At 41.3% G+C, this 23,017-nt stretch overlaps 1 protein-coding gene across 1 annotated transcript; it reads left to right on the top strand.

Moving 5' to 3' along the window:
- The first annotated feature begins 292 nt into the window (after positions 1-292).
- On the top strand, positions 293-7,048 carry fosl2 (FOS like 2, AP-1 transcription factor subunit). Its single transcript, XM_061744010.1, has 4 exons — positions 293-986; positions 3,415-3,669; positions 3,885-3,992; positions 6,126-7,048. Exons 1-4 carry the CDS (start codon positions 858-860, stop codon positions 6,669-6,671), a joined length of 1,038 nt encoding a protein of 345 aa, XP_061599994.1. The 5' UTR covers positions 293-857; the 3' UTR covers positions 6,672-7,048.
- The last annotated feature ends 15,969 nt before the right edge of the window (positions 7,049-23,017 follow it).

The following is a 23,017-nucleotide window of genomic DNA, read 5'->3' on the forward strand; positions in this document are numbered from 1 at the left end:
TCTCTATTCTAAAGGCTGATTTATGGTCCGCGTTACACCAACGCAGAGCCTGTCGATTTAACTGAACCATAATTCAGGCTTAAGTAGCCTAGTAGCCAGTTTCTTCATTCTAAGCAGAAGTTTGTGGACACAGGAGGACTCAGGTGCGGAACCGTAACTCAGCCTTTTAACGGGGGAGCGGGGACGCGCTCGGCGGGGCCGCGCCGCGGGGCCGCGCCTGCCCCCTCCCTCCCTTCGGAGCGGGCGCGCCGCCCAGCCGTGACGCGCTGCTGTCGTCGCCGTTGAAAAGCAGTAGCAGTTTCCTCGTAGTGCCATTGAAGTGAGTCATCTCTAGGAAGTGGGGTGAAAAGGAAAAGAAAAAAAAAAAGTTCGAGCTGTTCCGTGAACAGCAGCGATCTTATAGGGTAGAGCAGCGCAAAGGCGACGGAAATATTCAGAAGAGTAAAAACAGGGAATAATAGGCTTTTAAAGGAAACGATAACCTGCGTGTGTCACTCTGAATACAGGCTGACTCCGACTGGCTGAAGGTGCGTCGCTGACTTCTAGTCTAAGTTTTGAGGAGGATCTTAGACAGAATAGTCTGATTAGTAAAAGCACAATAAGATCAAATCATCTCAAGCAGGGGGGACTAAAAAAATAGATATAGTTCCAACTTGCGATATCAGTAACGTGTTCTAGGCTAGAGAAGGATTATTGCACTTGGCCAACTTTTTTCTTTGGATATCTCCAGTGAGAGGATTTCTGTTGGTGCCTTCTCTTCTTTTTTCTTTTTTTTTTTTTGTTGCGGGGATTTTTCTAAAGAAAAGGCTCCAGGCAGAGCTGCACCAGCCGGCTGAGAGCCTCCTCTCCCCTGGACCATGTACCAGGACTACTCCGGGAACTACGACACCTCGTCCCGCGGCAGCAGCACCTCCCCGGCCCAGCCGGAGTCCTTCACCAGCGGCAGCAGCACCATCGGCAGCCCGGTCTCTACCTCCAGCTACCAGGTATCTAATGATTAACGGAGAATATATGTGCTCTTCCAGGGGACAACGCCTGGAACAATGTCCTTATTTATTTACCAAGATGTTGAGCGCCTCCTGATATTATCCTAATAGATAATAATCCACCGGGTCGCCTGAGGGGGAAAAAGAAAGAGAGAAAAAAAAACAGCAAACAAAACATTGAAGCTGATTTAATCTGTGACTCAACCGATGCGAGACTCGATCCATGCACACCCAGTTTGGACTCACCACCTGATTTCTATCGTCAAGCTCCGGCATGTCGGTTCATGTCATATATTTGAATGGAGAATGTTTCCGCGGTGGCCGGAGCGCACACGGTTAAAGGCCAAGAACGGAGCTTTTTTCCGCGGACATCTTTTCTCAACACAACAAATTGCGGCTACAGGGAAGCATTTCTGTACGCAGGAGGAGAAATTAAGTGGCCATATGAAAAGTATATTTGAGCTTCTTATGTCCAGATGTGAATGTTGTCATATTCCCCGTTTGTGCGTAAAACTGTTAGTAATTGGATACATTTGCGGCTACTTGTTTTGCGCGCAACGCACGCACCGTCCAGAGCAGACAGATACTCTCTTCCACTGAGCTCTTCCACTGAGCTCTTCTCAGTCTGAGCCTCGGTAATTACCAGGCTGGAGATAAAGCTCTGAGCCTGCAGAATGCAGAATGCAACAGGCTCGCACTGCTGGCTCAGTTCATGTAAACACAGAGCCGGGGAAATGTCGGGCTTCCCAAAGCGCCGGCCGGCTGCTTTTTGGTTACAGGATGTGAAAAAGCTATAACGAAAACGTGTCAGATGTGCTCATTTCATCCGCGTTTTTACTGTTAGAAGAATGCAGCGGAGTGGGGATGATGTGGGGATGAGGGGTGATGTGAGGAGACGGGTCCCCGGATACTGCGCACGGCGCGTCTCCTCCAGCTGGAAGCGCACTCGGACCGGCAGCTCTGCCCGCTCACAGGCGCTCACGTCCCTGCAGGGGCGAGTGGCACTGCTCTGATTTATCTGGCCACAGAACACTGCAAATCCCGTCCACGCCATTTCGTCACATCTCTGAAAGGAAATATTCTCATAAACTCAAAAACGTCTGTGTGTTCCAAAATAGTCGGGTCTGAATCCGGGAATACGCGCGTTGTTTCCACCCCGCTCTTCTGTGGAAAAGCTGCGTCAGGCTCACGCAACATTACAGTAAACGACATTTACTGGCCTCTATCTAGCTTTGCTTTAGTTTACTGCAATCACTCCCTGTTTTCCATTACAGTGCAACCCAGAACATGAACTGCCATTTAAGCAAATAAGACAGTTTGTGTGTTTATTAGACCAAATGTTGTGTTTCTCCCAGAATGACTCCAATTAAAGTTTTTTGTCCATTACGTTGCTTTGCATACATTATTATTATTATTATTATTATTATTATTATTATTATTATTATTATTATTATTATTATTATTATTATTATTATTATTATTATTAATAATATTATGTGGTAACTTTATCGGAAGCAAAGCTGGACAAAATCCCACTCGTCTAATTCTGGATAACAAGCCTGTGCCGCTTCCTCCTTTACTGGAACTGAGCGAAATTCACATGTGCTTAACAAATCCCATACACAATGACTCACCAGATAAACAACGTTCCAGTAGACAGCCAGGATATCCGACGGAAAGTTAGAAAAACGGGGGATTTGGGGATGTGTGTGAATTATGCACGCAGGCGGTGAGCAGCTCCTCAGTGTGTGGACGCCAGAACCATAGGAAGCAAAACGGATCTGACATCAGTTTGGACTGTAGATATAGTTCAGACTAGCTCTTAAATTACAGGCTGGAGACATTTGTCATTTATCATCACTGTGGTCTATAACTACAGTGTTATAAATGAGGGCATTTTATGACATACCCCTGTATCAGACACTTTTGTAAAGTGAATTATATATTTATGTTGTGCTAAGATTTGAACATGTTTTGGTTTCTTACATTTGATATTCTTTTATTTTTCTTCTTATTTTTTAATCTGCAGTGAGAGACACTGCCATATCTCCATTCAAGATATTAGCCATTTTGCTAATGCCCTACTTGTCTCATGTTTATTGTAGTAAAATGACTACTTTGGACACCTTGGGCTTTCCCATATGATTCACAGATTATGTCACCGTTCCACAGGAGTTACAAACAATTTATGTGGATTGAATCATTACTAAAAGCTTGAAATGCGGAAAAATGTGTGAATTTAGTGATGGTGGGTGGTGGTGGAGGCATCAGTGTGAATGTGCTGTGAGCAATATAAAAAGCTGCTTATGGAATAAAGTTGACTCACACATCAACATAAGAGCATGTCATGTAGCTTCCACCCCACTGTTTCTGCAACATCTTCCTCCAGCATGAATCCTCATGACCTTTTCCTCCTCTTACCATCCAGAAATACAGGATTGATATGCCTGGCTCCAACAGTGCCTTCATCCCCACAATCAATGCAATCACAACCAGCCAAGACCTTCAGTGGATGGTGCAGCCCACCGTTATTACCTCCATGTCCAACCCGTACTCCCGCTCCCACCCGTACGGCCATCACCTGACCAACGGGCCGGGCCTGCTGGCTCACAACACGCTGACCCGGCCCGGGGTCATCCGCTCCATCGGGGACACCAGGACCCGACGCAAGAGGGATGAGCAGGTAACAAACTACCGGCATCTCTGGATGTCATGTATACATGTAAAGATAAAAATCATGAATGGCTTTCAGAAGGAACCAGTAAATAAAACACATTTGAATGAGGTTTCATCACTTAGTTTTATCACGCGAAATTCCTGATATGTTCACTGCTCTTCATATTGATTGGCAACTGGCTGATTTTACTGACGGGTTTTTCTTTGTTTACCCGCCCTTAGCTCACCCCGGAGGAAGAGGAGAAAAGGAGGGTGAGGCGCGAGAGGAATAAGTTAGCCGCGGCCAAGTGCCGCAACCGCAGACGGGAGCTCACCGAGATGCTGCAAGGGGTGAGTGAAGCGCAGGAGCCAGCATATTACAATCTCTGTTACCTGTTTAAAATACAAAAAGCTTTGTTTTACATTTAGGATGTTCAAGGATTAGATTAATAAAAAAAGAAAAGGTATTTGTGCACGAGAAGGGAAAAATATGAATTCTTGTTCCAAATTGTGCCATGAACCAAAGTTTTTGATGGGTGACTAAGCTCCACTCCTTAATTTATAACCTCACCTGACTGGTTTAACTTTGATCGTGCCTATAAGTTTGAGGGAAGAAATGGCAGGCAATGAAAAGCTTTTGTCTCTGTGGCCGATGTTGACAGAGTTAAGGCCGTCTTGCTGCTAATGACTCTAAGACAGTAACAGCATCGACTAATTCGTCCAGTCACAGAGAAGTACATTTTTTTAGAGCCTATAAAAAAAGAAAAGACAAAGACAAACTGGAATGGAATGTACCGTAGTCAGCTTTCGTCATGAATGCAGAACATTTAGCAAAGGGGCAAATTGCTCGTCTCACATGGCAACATGGTACACAAGTACAGTATGTACAATCGCTCCTAAGCGGATATTTCAAGAGGAGAAAAACTTTCCATCTTCACAAACCTGATTTTATTGAAAACCTTAATAACAAACTTCTGCTTCTAGTGAAATTTAGACCACACCTTGACTGGTATCATTTAAGTCTTACTCCACCCCTCCTCTCTTGACTCTGCGAGCAACTTCCTCATACCTTTGCTCATGAGTCAAAGTCCTCAGACAGCACTTAAGCTTATCCTCCTCCGCCTCAAGTCTACCAACATTTTTTTTGTCTTTATCTTTGAGTTGACACATCAATGACACACTGTTGTTGAAAATCTTACATCTCCGAGAGATGTAAGATACAGTCTTTACGTGATGTTTAAACTCACGCAGGCTGCTTTAAGATTACATGTCTGAAAACAGACACTGGCAATAATATGCTGATTGTACTGAACATTAAACTGTCAAACAGTGCCCTCTTTTGGCTCTCATGAGATGCACAGATATAATCTGGCCACTATTGAGAAAATGCTTGAAATGATCATTGTGAAGCGTCTGACTCAGTTTTATTTTGTCGTTAAACTTTACAGTAGCATGCTTGGATGATTTTCTTGCCTGTGACTGCAGATCTGTCCATGTTATTTCTATATTTATTGAATCAAGATTACTGAAACTTGATGATTTGGTTAAGTTACAGACACTCACAATCATGTACACAGCTAAATGTAAAGCATTACCAGAAAAAAGTTTACTTTCAGTTCAAATAATGAAGATAGTTGAAGAAAATTTAATTTTAAATATCTATTTGCCCGAACAACTTTAAAGCAGATGAGTGTTTCTGTTGTTGGAATTAAGTTATGGAATTCATTACATGATGATTTAAAGGGCTGTATAAACATATTTCAGTATAAAAAAAAATTTAAAGAGAAAAAAATAGCAATGTATCGATGAAATAGTTAAGATTTATAATATATGCGTATGGAGACAGACAATCTATCTTTGATTTTTTCTTTCCTTTCTTTGTGATGTTAACTGAGTAATTGTAAGTGTGCAGACCATCTGTTATTATTGTTCAAATTTTTTTTGAGGGAGGGGCAGGTATAATTATGATTATTTTATTTATGTTTATTTGATATGGACATAGCCATAACATTGGACAAACCAGATGCATTGTTTAAGTGATTTAGCACAAGTGCTAATTCGCAACACTTGTCCATAGGCAGATTTTGAACAGAATAGAGAGCAATAAAATATTAAGATAACAAGAAAAGGAAAAAGGAAAATAAAATAAAATAAATAACAATAAATCAAATAAATACAATCAATTTCCAATTAGAAACATAAAAAGACAACAAAGCAAGCAGTCAACAAGTTAAGAACTATTCATGTGTACACTGCTGATTCGATTTTAACCACTGTTTGAGTCCTTTTGGTAAAAGCTTTTGTGTTGATATTGATAAGATTTTCTTCTTCCTGCTCCTTTCTGGTTATGGAATATGCTTTAGTTGATGATTGTGTTGTTGTTATTTTTACTTGCTTGTTTTTTCTGTTTGCATATTTCCATGATCGGAATAAATAAAAATGAAATGAAATGAAATATTCACATTTACTGTTTCCTTTAAACAGGAAACGGAGAAGCTAGAGGACGAGAAAGCAGACCTGCAGAAGGAGATTGAGAGCCTGCAGAAGGAGAAAGACAAGCTGGAGTTCATGCTGGTGGCGCACAATCCCGCGTGCAAGCTGCCCATCGGTGAGCGCCACCAGCAGCACCAGCAGCAGCAGCAGCAGCAATGCGCCCCGCTTCCCCTCACCATGCGCTCCAACATGGGCTTAAGGGCTCAGGTAAACCACGTGGTGGTGAAGCAAGAACCAGAGGAAATGGAGGATGAGATGGGCAAACCTCAGCGCTCCGTCATCAAGCCCATCTGCCTGGGCGGCAGCGGGGGGATGTACTGCCCCGATGGAGACAGCCTGAACACGCCGGTGGTGGTGGCGTCCACGCCGGCCGCCACGCCAAACGCCAGCAACCTTATATTCACCTACCCAAACATGCTGGAGCCCGAGAGCCCGTCACCCTCCTCCGAGTCCTGCTCCAAGGCCCACCGGCGCAGCAGCAGCAGCGGAGACCAGTCCTCTGACTCCCTCAACTCGCCCACCCTGCTGGCTCTCTGAGTGGGGGGGGGAGGGGGAGGAAAAACTAACACTGTGGTTGAGAGCAAACGTGAGGACCGACTACCCCTCCACCCTGCCGCCCTCCAGTGTCTTCAGAACACGATCCAGAGTCCAGACCAAGCTGACCATGTGAGCCGTCTCCTCTGTGGGCCGGAGACCCACAAGTGCTACGCCACGTCTCTTCTCATCCCACTTTAGTGTCACGTTTTCAGTTTGTCGTAGTGTGTGGAGCAAACCTAAAAGGCTTTGTCCCAAAATCATTTCAAGTCCACAGTGTCAGTTTGTTTACGGACTGTTCTGAAGAAAGATATGCCAGTATATGGCAATCATGTTAGATGTGACTATGACAAAAAAGTTCTAAGATATATAAGATATATCTTAGAACTAAGATATATATATATATATATATATATATATATATATATATATATATATATATATATATATATATATATATATATATATATATATATATATATATATACAGTATATATATACAGTATATATATACAGTATATATATATATATATATATATTAAAAATGTCTAGAAAGCCATGTGGCTGACACTTGCACTCTGCCAAGACAAATCAATGAATAAATCACAAAGCGAGGTCAGCATTCTCTACTGGAACTTCTGAAGAGAGGAGAGACGATGAGCAAAGATTTCCTCCCGATATTTTTCCATCTATATTTGACATTTTGTAACTTGATTAAACATAGCTTCTCAAAGTGTGTACACTTTGTTGATTAAAAAAAAAAAAAAGTCTGTTTAATTGTATTTATGGCCTGTGCTGATCGAATTTTGCAAAGTGTTTTGTTGAGACACTGTCTTCTCGTTGAAACTGCCTGTAGAAAAGCAATCTGGTCACCCGCGGGTGACCGAAGTCTCCTCAGAGCTGCAAAGGATACGAGCCAACTTTCAATCAATGACTAGTTCCTTCATACTTTCTATTTTGCCATAGTGGCTTGACTTTACAGTTGTATTGTGTGCTTTTCCTCAGTGATTCTGTACCTGAACTTTACAACCTGTTTTTTGACAAAGTGTATGTGATTTACATTCATGTCAGGGAATATCTCTCATGTGTAGTGGAATCCCATTTTAACGAGTCCTGCCGGCTGTTGCACAATTGGTACTTTTAAATTTGATCACCTCATTGTGTGTTACAGAGAGGTTTGTATTTTTTCCTCAGACAGTTCAAAATGTTTGAACAAAACCCTTCTCCGCTGTCTGCTTGCTCTCCAAACAAACATCTTACCTTTTTTTCCACACTGCCTGTCAGGGGCAGGTCAGGTTTCAAAAAGCCGAAAAGATTTGTGAGATACATGTAATCCTGTAATTCGTATGTCTTCGTCTAAAAAGGAGGGATTTTGCTCAAATTTGAGAACGCCACTGTGGTTTAAACTGTCTCAAGTTGCCAATGATGTCAACCCTGTTTGAGACACATTTGCAAATCTTGTCAATTTTTGTAAACAACTTATGTTTAAGTTTCTCCTCAGATGTGCTGATTTCAGGGTGCGTGCATTCTGAGGTACTTAGCAAAAGTCTGATTGAAATCCAGCGTTAGACACAGTACACTCTGAGAATAAGGAAGAGATGAAGAAACCTCTCAACAGCTGGTCTGACATGAAAGAGTTCTAACTCTTTACTTCTACCACAAACTTGGTCATTATTTTTTACATGTGTGTATCTTAAGGGGATGGGGGTTTGAAATACAATGCACTGAAAAGGACAGAACACTGAGTGTCCTGAGAGTTTTTCTTTACTCTGTTTTACTAAAAACATTCCTAATGAATTGTACGTCAGGGCTTTAAAGGAGGTCGTCATCTTTGCTGAAACACTTTTTTGGTAATCAGAGGAATTTGTGCTTGATTTTATTTTTTTGTGCTGGATGCAGAAACTGCATTTTGGAATTGAATAAAAGCTGCTGCTATGTGTTTTGAAAGACGTTGGCTGTTTATATTTCAATTTAATGTGATCAGTTGTTAAATCATGTGAGGGGAGGGTTCATCCTGTAAGATAGTGTAAACCGGTGGGGTGATAACCAAAAACATCCCCGAGTCTGTGTGCTGGAACATTCTGGAGCCCCTCAACACATATAGAGTAGCCATCGACTGTAGATCTTCTACTGTTTTAGTCATCTACTGTCTGTCGCCTGTTCAATGACTATTACTTCTGTTTTGAAATGCTTTAACTGTTCAAAATGATTAAAAATAAATAAAAAACAGCAATATGTATAGCAGTGTTTGTTAATTTAAAAGAAGAATATTAATAAAATAATTTTCAACTGGGGATTCTTTTGTTCATGAAAATATTTTCACAGTGGTAAAGTCATCTAACACGTTTCCACACTTCCAATTACACAACATCAACTTTACTGGAATGTACAGTATTTAATTGAACAATCGCTGTCATTTGATTCAATTAGTTAATTTTGGTAATTATTTGAAAATGAGACAATTTATAACTAAGGCTGATTTCGTAATATGAACTGGAAAATTAACTAAAATCCAAGTTCAGGGCTGGTGAGTGAAAGAGCCACCAACAATGTTCTCATTCACTCTTCTTTGAAGATTCATCCATCCATTATCTTGCCCACTTCTTCCATATTCAGGGCGACGGGGATCTGCTTCTCCCAGAAAGCAGACGTGCTTCATTTGAAAATGTTACAGAAAAATAAATATAGAGTCAGAGTTGTTCTTTTGTTTTGCTTAGTCAATACGAGTATTTGAAAAAATGTTTTATGTCTGTATCTCAGTGTATCCTCATAAGTGCAGGTAAGTAAAATCTACTTCAGGAGAGACTTAGGCGCTTTCTTCAATTACAGATAGAAAAAATATTTGCATACATAAATAAGGTCAAATTAATAAGAATATGATTGGTTAAGTGGATGCTAACAAAATCGTCCAGATGCATCTATTTTTCAGAATCGGATGTAAGAAAGTTGCCCATTGGGCAACATATACAGTAGTCAACTCTGTATAGGTGGATCAAAATCACAATTACATGTTCGGTAAGAATTTTGAACCTTGTCTGTTCTTTTCTGACATTTTGTTGCTTAAATGTTTTGATCCACTTAAAATGTTGACTACTATAGTTTAATGTTAAACATGATGCTGATATTAATTCACTACACATAATATTTATTGCGGCACATTTTGCTGAGTCCAGACCTTTGTGTGAAGGGTGCGACCCTTATTAGTTTTATAAATCATTGCATAATTACAATAAAACATTTTGAACATACATTTTTGAAGTAAATAAAAAAAAGGGAAACTCACTTGAGGTTTGTGTTTTAGTCAAATGTGCAAATGTTTATTCAAGATTCAAGATTCCTTATAGTCATTGTTCATATTTCATAACAACAGAATTACAGGTGCTTCATCGCAGGTGCTGGTTTTTATATAAAGTGCAAAATAAGTAAAAAATAAAGTGCAAGATAAGTAAAAAAAAAATTTTTTGGGGGGTTGATTTTTTGAATTTTTGATCATATAATTATGACATATTACATGTATACCTGTTTTAAACACATTAACATTTTACTTCAGGGGTGACTATGGATTGATAGTAAAAAAGTCACATTATGCTTTTATTTTGTCCATTAGATGCACCATTTTTTAATAGTACTAATGAATTGGCTATATAAATGGGTTTAGTAAGAAATCTTGGTCACCTAAAGCTTCTCAACATAAAAGATGCTTATTAGTGTGCTTCTTTTGAAATTGGTGTCACAACTTTACACATCAGACTTCCAAGATCAAGCAAATGCAGAATGATGTGAGGTTTGGGAGAGAAAAATAGGTTTGATGTTTGACAAGAATGTTCAAACATCAAACCTATTTGATGCACAGCACAACATGCTGCAGACTTGATTGGCTCATCTGATAAAACTTAGGCAGCCCCAACAAGCAAAGTGTTATTTCAGACTTTTGGATTTCATGGTCACGTCAGAGAATCGAAAAAATGTCTACATTTACTAAAAAACAAACAAAAAGGCTCATTTTTGTCATATGACTTGGCCTTCCCAGTTTAATTTCCTTACTTGTCGGTGAAGCGGCTCCTGTGATGGCTTTTTATAGCTAAATTTAAAGTGTTTGCTTCCCTCAAGTGGTCATAGATTTAAACTGCAGCACAAGATATGGGGTTAACGTAAAAGGCTGATATGAATTTTGTGGTATTGCTCTTTTTTTCTCTTTCCTTGACTACATGGTGTTTAGACTGCATACTTCACAGTATCTGAGGACGTTGTGTACATGTTAAAATGTTTTCCATAGAGAGCTTGGCCAATATTAAGACGATGCTGTGCCGTTGTCTTCATCATTCCTGAGGAAGGTCTTGATTGTCTTCAGTGTTGAGAAGGACATCTCAGATTCAGCTGTAGTCATAGGATGTCTAAGATGTCTAAGATGGTGTCACAAACCTAAAACATGAATGCAACAATTTAATATAATATAGAGATGGGCATAAGTCACCTTCACAATATGTGTGGGTCTGCTGGAGCCTATCCCAGCTCATTTCAGGTGAGAGGCAGGGGTTACACCCTGGACAGATCACCAGTCCATCACAGGGCCACATATAAACACACAACCATGAACTCTCACACTCACGGGAAACTTAGAATCACCAATTAACCTAATATGCATGTTTTTGGACTGTGGGAGGAAGCCGGAGTACCCGGAGAAAACCCATGCAAGCACAGGGAGAACAGGCAAACTCCACACAGAAAGTCCCTGCCGGGCCTGGGAGTCAAACTGGGAACCTTCTTGCTGTGAGGGAACAGTGCTAACCACCAAGCCACCGTGCTGCCCCAGATTATTGATACATTCAGTTAATTAATCTATTTGTTCTATATCTGAGACAGGTTTATCTTATTAAAATGTAAGAAATAATGTTGAACATGATTTCTCGATGTACATGACCAGTTTTTAGAAGAATAATTTCAGAAAAAAAAGCCACAATAGAGCAGATAATTTGTACATATCACTTTCCCACCAATAGGGAATCACAGTATGATGGAAGATTGATGAAAAAAAACTCTTCATTTTAACTCCTTTTATTTATTCTTTATTAGGAATGGACGGATTTCTTGTAAAAGTTAATAATTGGAGGAAACCCAAAACTTTTACTGAAAGTGAACATAAACCTGTGCGATGCTCTTCATCTATAATAATAATACATTGTAATATATGTGTATATTTGTAAAGCACTTTTCATAAAATAATCTCAAAGTGCTACAGATACCAGCAAACAAAATAAACAAAAAGGAATAAAATCAAGACACAAAAAAACAAAAGTAAAAGCATAAAAGCACAGAGACAATAGAAACATCTATAAAAGACCAGGGAAAGATTTAAATTCAATTGAATTCAATTTTATTTATATACCGTATTTTCACGACCATATGGCGCACTGTGTGGAAAGGCGCACCCTCAGTTTTGTGTGTCATGTTTGGTTTTAAAACACACATACGGCGCACCGACCCAAAAGGCGCCGTCTACAGAGACGGAGCTGCACACACACGCGTTGCAAAACACACACACGCTAAAAATAGTGCGGAAGCAAAACTTAGTTTGATATTTTATTTCACTTTTCACATCAATCAAACCCTTCAAAGGTTCATATTCTGTTTCTGCATTAAAGAATTTAAAAAAACCACGGGGCGCTGCACATAAACCTGTCTCAGCCACCAGCCCTTTTCATTTCACTCTGGCTGGAAAAGTCTGGACCGGGTCCGCTCCCCGTCTGCTCCCTCGCGCTGGACCGGGTCTCGGGTCCCGCTCCGCCCCCCCCGCGCTGGACCGGGTCCGCTCCCCGTCTGCTCCCTCGCGCTGGACCGGGTCCCGGTCCGCCCCCCCCCGCGCTGGTCCCGCGGCGGTCCCGGGTCCCGGGTCCCGGGTCCCGGGTCCCGGGTCCCGGGTCCCGGGTCCCGGGTCCCAGATCCCGGGTCCCGGGTCCCGCGTCCCGGGACCCGGGACCCGGGACCCGGGACCCGGGACGCGGGACCCGCTCACACACGCGCTGTGGGGGAGCCGGTACCGGGTTGTATCCGGCAGGAGCTCCGCTCCGCTAATTCAGCTGCGCCAGTCCAAATTTCCAGACCTGTCTCAGCTTCTTGATCATCATCCCTTCATCCAGCCACCCCTTTTCATTCGTCCTTATAATGACTCCGGCTGGAAACGTCTTATGCAAAGTTTTTCTTTTAAAAATCACCATACAGTTTCTGTCCATCAGCTGCGCCAGGCAAGCACCACATAAATGAGAATGTGTGTGTTTCGCGCCGCGAATACACACACGCGCATGTCGCATGTTGACTTAATGTTTATTATCTCCTCTTGCCTTAAGCTTTATCATGTAGCGATGCACTCTTGACTTTGTAAAAAAAATGATTTTGTGGTAATTTCAGCACCGCCATCGCCATGTATTAGACAGCTCCTCCCGTGCTGTCTGATGCGATGGTGAGATTTGTTGACCTGCAGACTGTTGTGCACAGGTGAGTCAAAGCTGGGCTGTTACATTTAGAATCTTGACCTCTTAAAAAGTTTCTATTAGGCTACAATAACCCAAGTCATTTATTTGATTGTAAAATTTAACAAACTGTTGGTAAAATCTATATAGACCTCATAGTGGGGGTGAGCGCATGCATGTGCGTGATTGCGCGGGTACGCCTAATTAGTAACATGCACCTAGGGCCCGTCAATATATCTTGTGCTGGGGCCCGTGCTGAGGTTGCTACGCTGCTGGTGCCAGCTTTGCACACGGTCCACTCAGCCTCCCATATGTCCCGACCGGGTTTGTACATTGGACATTTTTTTTTCAGTGCATCTGTGAAGCTGCATTTTCGCTTCGGCATCTTGGGAGTGTGTGCCCGGTAAGCGATACCGCCGCTGTCTGCTGCTTCCTTATTGAGTGTTGGAGATCTGCCCACAAGGCAGCTCTCGGGGATTACGTCACACACGCTGAACCATAACCGGGGGGCGCACACACACACACACACACACACACACACACACACACACAAAAGGAAAACCGGACATTATCATCAATTTATAAAAAACCCCTGGACGCCCCGGACAGGATGTAAAAAGTGGACATGTCCGGGGAAAAGAGGACGTTTGGTCAGCCTAACTTAGCACACACATGCAGGGGAGGGGTAAAAAGACTGAAAAGTCAGAAATAAAAAATATATAAAAAAATACAAAAAAATATATATAAAATATGTATAATCATGGTGGAGAGAGCAGATGTTCTCCTGGAGCTTCATGGAGGGATCCACCAGCTGGTGTTTTTGAAAAGCAGGAGCATCATAATAATAATAATTCATTTTATTTAACGGCGCCTTTCATGTCACCCAAGGTCACCTTACAGAATAAAAACAAAACAATACAATAAAGGAAATACAATAATAATAAAGTAGAAATTATAATACATACACACATACACAATACATACAATCAAGGAGCAACAGTACAGATAACAGAACAGTATGGTGGGAGGTAGTGTGTGGTGACCGGTCAAAGTGAATGGGCAAGTTTAAACAGGTGAGTCTTGAGTTGTGTTTTGAATGTGGTGATGGAGTCTATTTGTCTTATGTATGGGGGGAGGGAGTTCCAGAGTCTGGGTGCCGTACAACTGAAAGCTCGGGCACCCATGCTGCTAAGGTGTGAGGTGGGAGTGAAAAGAAGTCCAGCAGAGGTTGAGCGGAGGGTACGGGAGGGGGTGTATTCTTTCAGTAGGTCACAGAGGTAGGTGGGGGCTAGGTTATGAAGGGCTTTGTGGGTGAGGAGGAGGTTTTTATAAATGATACGGTATTGGACTGGGAGCCAGTGGAGTTGGATAAGAACGGGGGTGATGTGGTCAGATGACTTGATGCGGGTGATGATCCGGGCGGCCGAGTTCTGAATGAGTTGTAGTTTGTTGGTGAGTTTGGTTGGGAGGCCAGTGAGGAGAGCATTACAGTAATCGATACGGGATGTGACGAATGAGTGGACCAGAATTTCGGTGCTGGATTGGGACAGTGCTGGACGAAGTCTGGAGATGTTGCGGAGGTGGAAGAATGCAGTCCGGGTGATGTTGTGGATGTGAGGTGCAAATGAGAGTGTATTGTCCAGAATGACGCCGAGGCTCTTGACGTGGGGGGAAAAGGGTACCGGGAAGCCGTCGATGATGATGGGAGGGGCGGGAGAGGGTTGTGACTTGGTGAGGGTGGATTTGGAGCCGATGAGAAGAGCCTCAGTTTTATTGCCGTTGAGTTTTAGGAAGTTATTGCTCATCCATCATCATTGCTCATGACATCATAGTGAGGTTGGAGATGTTTCTCACAATAAGAGGCCAGACAGACCAGACAGGACTGGACAGCTTTCACCTTCCTCCCAGTGCAGACATCACAGGTCACGTCTTCAGGTCCAGCATAGCAGAGATCAGCTTGGAGTCCAGTCTTCTTCATCTCCTCCACTAACTCTGCTAACAAGCTGTTTCTCACCAGGACGGGTCTCGGCGTGAAGGTCTTCCTGCACAGAGGACAGCTGTGGGTTCCCCTCCCATCCTCTCCATCCCAGTGGGTTTTAATACAGTCAATGCAGAAGTTGTGTCCACAGGGAATCGTCCCCGGGTCCTTCAGTAGATCCAGACAGATGGAACAACAGATCATTTTTCTATCCACTTCAACTCTTTTCTCCGACATTTCTCCTCAAAAAGTTTGTTTTAGTTCAGAGAGCTGTGAGTCCGTGCTGACGCCCCCCCCCCCACCTCTGGTCATCCCGCTGCTGCTTCCACCTGCCTGCTGTGTGCTGTCGACGTCCCTGACTCCCCCAGTCTGGCCTTCGGCAGGAGGGTCCCCCCTTATGAGCCTGGTCCTGCTCAAGGTTTCTTCCCTCCTAAAGGGGAGTTTTTCCTTGCCACTGTTTGGCTTAAGGCTTTTCTCCCACTAAGGGAGTTTTTACCTGCCATTGTTTATATAATAATTGCTCGGGGGTTTATGTTTATGTTTATGTTTATGTTCATGTTCTGGATCTCTGGAAAGCGTCTAGAGACAACATCTGTTGTATTAGACGCTATATAAATAAAATTGAATTGAATTGAATTGAGTCCGTCAGTCCGCTTTTTCGCACTGGGCTCGAACCCGCGACCTGCGGGGTTTATAAGCGCCGCGCCGTCACCGGAAGTGACGTAACGCCCTTTCTTCTCCCGCAGCAAGTTCCCGCCAAAATTCAGACTTTTCTCGTCGTAAATTACAAATAAATTAACTGATATGTTGTTTTTGCATGAAAGAGTCACTTTATTTCATGGCAGTTATAGTTGCATCGTGTTTACTTAAAAAACAAAATTAAAACCACCGACATTTCTACAGTTCTGGTTCCGTTACGTAAGAAATCCCCTTTTTTAAACCTTTATAGTCCAGACAAAACTTACAAGCACTTTCCAAAAGCCTTTGAACCTTTAGACTAAATAGTCAGCAGTTAAATAAACCTCACAGACCAACACAACACAGACAACATAAAATGTTGAAATGAAAAAATATAAAAAGGAAAGTTATAAATAAACTGTAAACATGAATTAAAAATGAATAATACACATATATATATATATATATATATATATATATATATATATATATATATATATATATATATATATATATAAATTTTAAAAGTTCTTTTAAAGCATATTAGGAAATACGGGGAACCATTCATGAATTTACACCTTTATAAAATATATTTATCCAAAATTATGAAATTATTCAACAGAAATTCCAGTTTTGAGTTCTTCGTGGTGAATTGGATATTATTATAGTTTATTATTATAGTTTAAAGTTGACAGCAAAAAATTATGATCCCATCGGTGGTAAAATACTTCCCAAAATAAAGCAGAAAAAATGTAAGAACATAAAGTTGGCTCTGAGTTTTGATTCCACTTTTACTATCAAGAAAATAAAGTTTTCTCTGAGTTTTGATTCCACTTTTACTACTTTTATATTCATTTAGGTCAGTGGTCCTCACTCCTGGTCCTCGAGAGCCGCTGTCCTGCATGTTTTTGATGTTTCCCTGCATCAACACACCTGATTCTAATTAGTGGTCATCACCAATCTTTCCTCCAGGTCTGCACAGTTCTGTTGGTGACACAGTCATCTGTATCAGGGTTTACTGGAGCAGGGAAACATCAAAAACATGCAGGACAGCAGCTCTCGAGGACCAGGAGTGAGGACCACTGATTTAGATCAATACTGAGCTTAAGGTTCATTAATTCTTTATATTGGCAGATGTGGTTCATCGTTTTGAAGAGCACGTCTTTAGCTTTTGATGAAATGGTAAATTTCAGGTGGTTCCATCTTGTTCTCTTGGAGGATAGAAGCTGCAGCAGAATATCTTTCCAACATCAATCTTCTTTTCAAAGACAAGGGAAGATATCTATCTATCTATCTATCTATCTATCTATCTATCTATCTATCTATCTATCTATCTATCTATCTATCTATCTATCTATCTATCTATCTATCTATCTATCTATCTATCTATCTATCTATCTATCTATCTATCTATCTATCTATCTATCTATCTATCTATCTATCTATAAAACTCTCAGTTTCATTTACACATTTTAACGACATACTTTTACTCTTACTAGTAACAGAGTTCTTTAATGGTCTGGTTTTGGTTCTTTTGCTCAAGAACTCTTCAAAACTACCCTGATATATTTTGTTTGTTTTGGTTCTGTGTCTTTAATAATCGCTAGCTTTTACAGACATATTCATGGAAGCACAAACAGATAATAATGCAAGTGTGACATAAATACAGCATAAACTAACAGCCTGAGAGTCATAAACATGAGGATGAGCAGCAGGATCCTGCAGACCATCTTCTCCCTGTGAGGGACACATAGCTGGAGAGTCACGATGAGACCAAAGTTCAGACTTTCCAGCTCCGAGAACCAACATCTAGTCTGACTGGAGAGACTTAGTCTCCCTCTAGTGGACACAAGGAGACACTGCTGCTTCCGTCTCCTGTTGTTTCTCTGTTCATGGAGACTCTGCTCTCTGGACCAGTTTGATAAAACACTTTGTCATTAAGCAGTTTTAGATGTTCATTCGTATATGTAATCCATATCAGGTCAAAGATAAATAATAAAAGAGGTTCTGCATCAAAATATGTGTTTTCTTTTATGTTTTCAACCCAGTTCAGTTCAGTTCAGTTCAGTTTAATCAGCTGGTGCCAGAACAACCATCTGGTGTTTATTAGTTGGTAAAAGAAGTAAACTTGTAACTGTCTTTTATTCACTAAAATGCTCACATGGATAAACTAAGTACAGACCATAATAACCCCAGGTATATTTGGCCATTGATGTCAGCAGATCTGTCATCTTGTAACCCGGCGGTTCTTTATTTCACCTGAACAGTAAAATACTGACGAGTGAAAATAATATTTATACACGACTAGTAACAACTTCCTCTGATGATCAAATTCAAATAAAAGTGATTTATTTTAACACGTTTCTCTAAAATATGTCACATCTGAATTTCATCTTTTGATATTAAAAGTGTTATATTTAACACACAAGGGTCAGTGTATCTTTTGGTCATTGGATTTTTCCATCATGAGTGGGAATCAAAAAACAAAAAACGATTGGTTTATTTGATTTTCCTTTTAAAACAAAAAACAAATATTGAATTACACTGCATTTTTTCTTTTTTTGTGTTAATATGATTTAACAAAGATTCAAAATACACTTTTATTTTCGTTTTCTATTTCATATAAGAAAAATGAAATCACTAGTCAACAGGAACGAAAAAACGAACCAAAAACAACCGTTTATTCATATTCGTGCACCGGAAGCTGGCATTTACAAAGTAAGCGCGCGAATGAGCTGTTCTTTACCAACCAAGAGCGCAGTTGAGGCAGTTATGCCATCTTTCATTGATTAGAAAAAAAAAATCAGTGTTACAACTTTTCTTTTCACTACTATTAGGCTACGAACATGACATGTCCTTTTGACGAGGATCCAATTGATGCAGGTGGAGCATTAATCCACAGAGAATTTAATATAGTCTTACGTTGAGAGCTGATCATTAGACCACGCATAGGCCTAGATGTATTATCATATTTAGTAAAAATCTACTTTAAATTATGTAATTGATTACAATCACTTCTTGTGACTAAATACTTTTGTTTGGACTTTTAAACGTCTGTAGGCTCTGCTAATTCTCTCTCTCTCTCTCTCTCTCTCTCTCTCTCTCTCTCTCTCTCTCTCTCTCTCTCGCTCTCGCTCTCTCTCTCTCTCTCTCTCTCTCTCTCTCTCTCTCTCTCTCTCTCAACTCAGACGTCGTTGTGCATTTATAAAATTATTCATAGCCTAATATAGCCTATTATATTATCTTATAAGCTATTAGGGCCTGTATATTTCATTGTCTGTGTTGTTTTTATCTGTGCTTTTTTAAAAATCTGTTTTTGAAGTGCCTTGCAAACTTAGAAAAGTTCTATGACAATAGAGTTTATTATTTTCATTTTATCACCATCTTGTCATTTTGTGGGTAAAAAAGCCTAAGTTAATTTTATTTTACCTTTTGGTCTAATAGATGTATTATTATTGTTGTTGCTGTTGTTCTTTATTTTGTATGGATAGATATTTATCTCGACGTTTTTCCTGTGTGTGTTTCTTGTTTCAAGTGGTAATTGATGCGCGCTGCGTGACCGTTTACTATTTAGGCCACTCAGTGTCAGACCTGAGCCAGAATTTATGAATGAAGATTGAATGACACAATGAGTGACGTGTTTTTCCACCTACATGAACTGTCCTCTTCTGCTGTCTGACAGTTAACCTGATGAAGGTCACAGCCTACCCAAACGGTGTAACAATTATAGCACGACCTTCGGCATAATGGACTGTCGGCATATTGTAGCCTATTCTAGTTTTTTTTTTTTATTATTATTTTTCCGTGCTTTTCACGACCCTTCTCCCGGTAGAAACATGGAGGCTGCAGTGGAAATCATGAATGACCGTCTTGACATTGTTGTAGCTGCAAATGCATGTAGTTCAAATCCATCAGAAGAGTGAACTTTCACATGATATTGAGATGCTAACATGCAGCAGCCTGTGGTAAAGAACATTTTTCTATCTTTTAACAAGCTCTAGAACTGACGTCAGCCCATTATCCCCACAACAAATGACCACAGTCCCGTTGCTGCTTTGACCTGGTGTTTACTGTTGCTATGACAACTGTAGCTACATCTGGGGGCGTAATGTCAGTAAATACGAGTAAAATACATGCCTCGCGTATAGTGTGAATGCACCGCAGAAAACACAGGGGGGGGGAATAGTAGCCTAGAGTGGCTGGCTCGAGTGGGACGGGGTGGTACAGAACAACTTCCCCTGGAGAGAATTGTCACAGGAATGCCTGTCAAATATCCAGAACTAAGTTCACTCGGTTGTAAATGCCAGCTTCCGGTGCACGAATATGAATAAACGGTTGTTTTTGGTTCGTTTTTTCGTTCCTGTTGACTAGTGATTTCATTTTTCTTATATGAAATAGAAAACGAAAATAAAAGCGTATTTTGAATCTTTGTTAAATCATATTAACACAGAAAAAGAAAAAATGCAGTGTAATTCAATATTTGTTTTTTGTTTTAAAAGGAAAATCAAATAAACCAATCGTTTTTTGTTTTTTGATTCCCACTCATGATGGAAAAATCCAATGACCAAAAGATACACTGACCCACAAGGGTCCGTGTATCTTTTGGTCATTGGATTTTTCCATCATGAGTGGGAATCAAAAAACAAAAAACGATTGGTTTATTTGATTTTCCTTTTAAAACAAAAAACAAATATTGAATTACACTGCATTTTTTGTTTTTCTGTGTTAATATGATTTAACAAAGATTCAAAATACGCTTTTATTTTCGTTTTCTATTTCATATAAGAAAAATGAAATCACTAGTCAACAGGAACGAAAAAACGAACCAAAAACAACCGTTTATTCATATTCAGTGCAGTGTTTGGCGGGTGTGCTTGTGAAAACTGGGGTCCCTGGAGGTCCTGGAGAGCCAATGTCCCCGTAGCGCGAGGTGTCCCCGGCGAGGTGCAGTGTTTGGCGGGCTGTCTGTGAGTGTCCTGGGGTCCCTGGAGGTCCTGGAGAGCACAAGTCCCCGTACCGGGAGCTGTCCCCGGTCCTGGCCGGGATCAGTGCAGTGTTTGGCCGGTGTGCTTGTGAGAACTGGGGTCCGTGGAGGTCCAGGAGGCAAAGGGAACGCCCAAGTAGCCTACCCCCCGTACCGGGACGTGGTCCCGGTCTTGGCCGGGTGCAGTGCAGCGTTTGGCGGGCTGGGTGTGAGTGTCTGGGGTCTCTGGGTGCCTGGGTCCTGGTCCCGGGACTCGTGGGTCCCTGGGTCGGGTCCCGGGACTCGTGGGTCCCTGGGTCGGGTCCCGGGACTCGTGGGTCCCTGGGTCGGGTCCCGGGACTCGTGGGTCCCTGGGTCGGGTCCCGGGACCCGTGGGTCCCTGGGTCGGGTCCGGGGACTCGTGGGTCCCTGGGTCCTGGCCACTTTCGCCCGATTTTCAGACACTTTGGCCGGCTTTCGGCTTCCTTCGGGCCCGGGGGGTTCGCAGCGCCTCCCTCTCGGTAGCGAGACCGAGTCGACCCGTCCGCCCCAGGTGTCCCCCCCCACGGAGCCCCGCCGCCGCCGGGCAGGCACAGAATCTTCTGACGCTCATTTCTGAGCCTTGCAGGAGACACATCTGCTGCAACGTGCAGGGAAATGTCATTGTGCGTCAAACCGCTGTGGAACAAGTCCTTAATCAATCTTTAAAAAATAATCCTTAATCTGTTGTTTCAGCGCCGCTATGGTTGCCATGGTTACCCGAACTGCAGCATACAGAGCCATTTCCGAGTCACGTAAACCCGACCAATAAAATATTAAAATCAAACTTCCCCTGGAGAGAATTGTCACAGGAATGCCTGTTAAATATCCAGAACTAAGTTCATTCGGTTGTAAATGCCAGCTTCCGGTGCACGAATATGAATAAACGGTTGTTTTTGGTTCGTTTTTTCCTTCCTGTTGACTAGGGATTTCATTTTTCTTATATGAAATAGAAAACGAAAATAAAAGCGTATTTTGAATCTTTGTTAAATCATATTAACACAGAAAAAGAAAAAATGCAGTGTATTCAATATTTGTTTTTTGTTTTAAAAGGAAAATCAAATAAACCAATCGTTTTTTGTTTTTTGATTCCCACTCATGACGGAAAAATCCAATGACCAAAAGATACACGGACCCACAAGACACTGATATTACAAAATCATGGAAAATGTTTAAAATGAAAAACCAGAAATTACAAAATGACTTGAAGAACAATTTTTATGTACAAAGCAAATTGTTTTTTTGATTGTTTATCAAAATTATGAACTTATTACATTTCATACAACAGTGTTATTTTACAGTATATTTTTATTTATCCCATAGGGGGGTTTGTCTTCACTAACAGCACATTTCATCAGCACCAACACTAAATAAATAAAATGTACATTTCATTAAAACATCACAGTAAAGAAGCTTCCTGGTACAGGCCATCCAAGTGATCAGATGGAGGAAGAAAGTCCTGCAGTCGGTTTGAGACTTGAATCATGAACTTCTCATAAATCCTGAGAAACTTCTCCTTCGTCTGAGACGAAGAGCGTCAGTTTTTTCCTCCTTATCTTTATTAAAACTATAAAACCAAAGACCACAATAGCTGATGTAACTACTCCCATTCCAACGTAGAAACTCGTCATCTCCTGAGGTTCTTGTTCTGGGATCATCGTTGGTGTCTGAGGTGGAAGATCAGCAGCCTCGGAAAAAGAAGTCACAATAAAATTCACATGTTTTCAAATCGGTTTATGTCCAGGATTAATGGGACAACTGCTTCAAGTTGAACCGGAAAAATCAGGACAATTTCATCTCGTGAGTGTATAAAAAGTGGATTAAAAGAGCTGCTGATGCAGGATTGTCCATGTTTTACTTCTGTCGGATTTACTAGTGTCACCGTGAGAACAGTTCATGGCTGCTGTGGACACAATTTCAGGGAAATGGGGGTCGTTTTCAAACACACACACGTGAGCAAATGTCTAGAAACACTGCAGGTACATATCAAATAGAATTGGACGTTTCCAGCAAACCGGTTCTGCAACATCCTACAACAGTTAGTGTTGCTTTCAGCCGCGCCACGTGATTCATCTGCATGTTTTAAATGTTCACTTTCCATACTGCCAGTATATATACACAGTATACTGCCATCACTACAATATCCATGTTTACATGCTCCTTTATTTTGCTGTCAGTTTTATTCACAGGTTTCATTAGGGGTCGTCTTATTTCTGTTATTCTG

The sequence above is a fragment of the Cololabis saira genome, chromosome 16 (assembly GCF_033807715.1).
Source record: "Cololabis saira isolate AMF1-May2022 chromosome 16, fColSai1.1, whole genome shotgun sequence".
In the NCBI taxonomy this organism is placed as follows: Eukaryota; Metazoa; Chordata; class Actinopteri; order Beloniformes; family Belonidae; genus Cololabis; species Cololabis saira.

Bases quoted from the DNA above. Each gene is read 5' to 3' on its own strand.
- fosl2 (XM_061744010.1), top strand. From the start codon at position 858: ATGTACCAGGACTACTCCGGGAACTACGACACCTCGTCCCGCGGCAGC. The intron at 987-3,414 runs GTATCTAATGAT...CTTACCATCCAG, and splicing joins TCTCTACCTCCAGCTACCAG to AAATACAGGATTGATATGCC. The intron at 3,670-3,884 runs GTAACAAACTAC...ACCCGCCCTTAG, and splicing joins GACGCAAGAGGGATGAGCAG to CTCACCCCGGAGGAAGAGGA.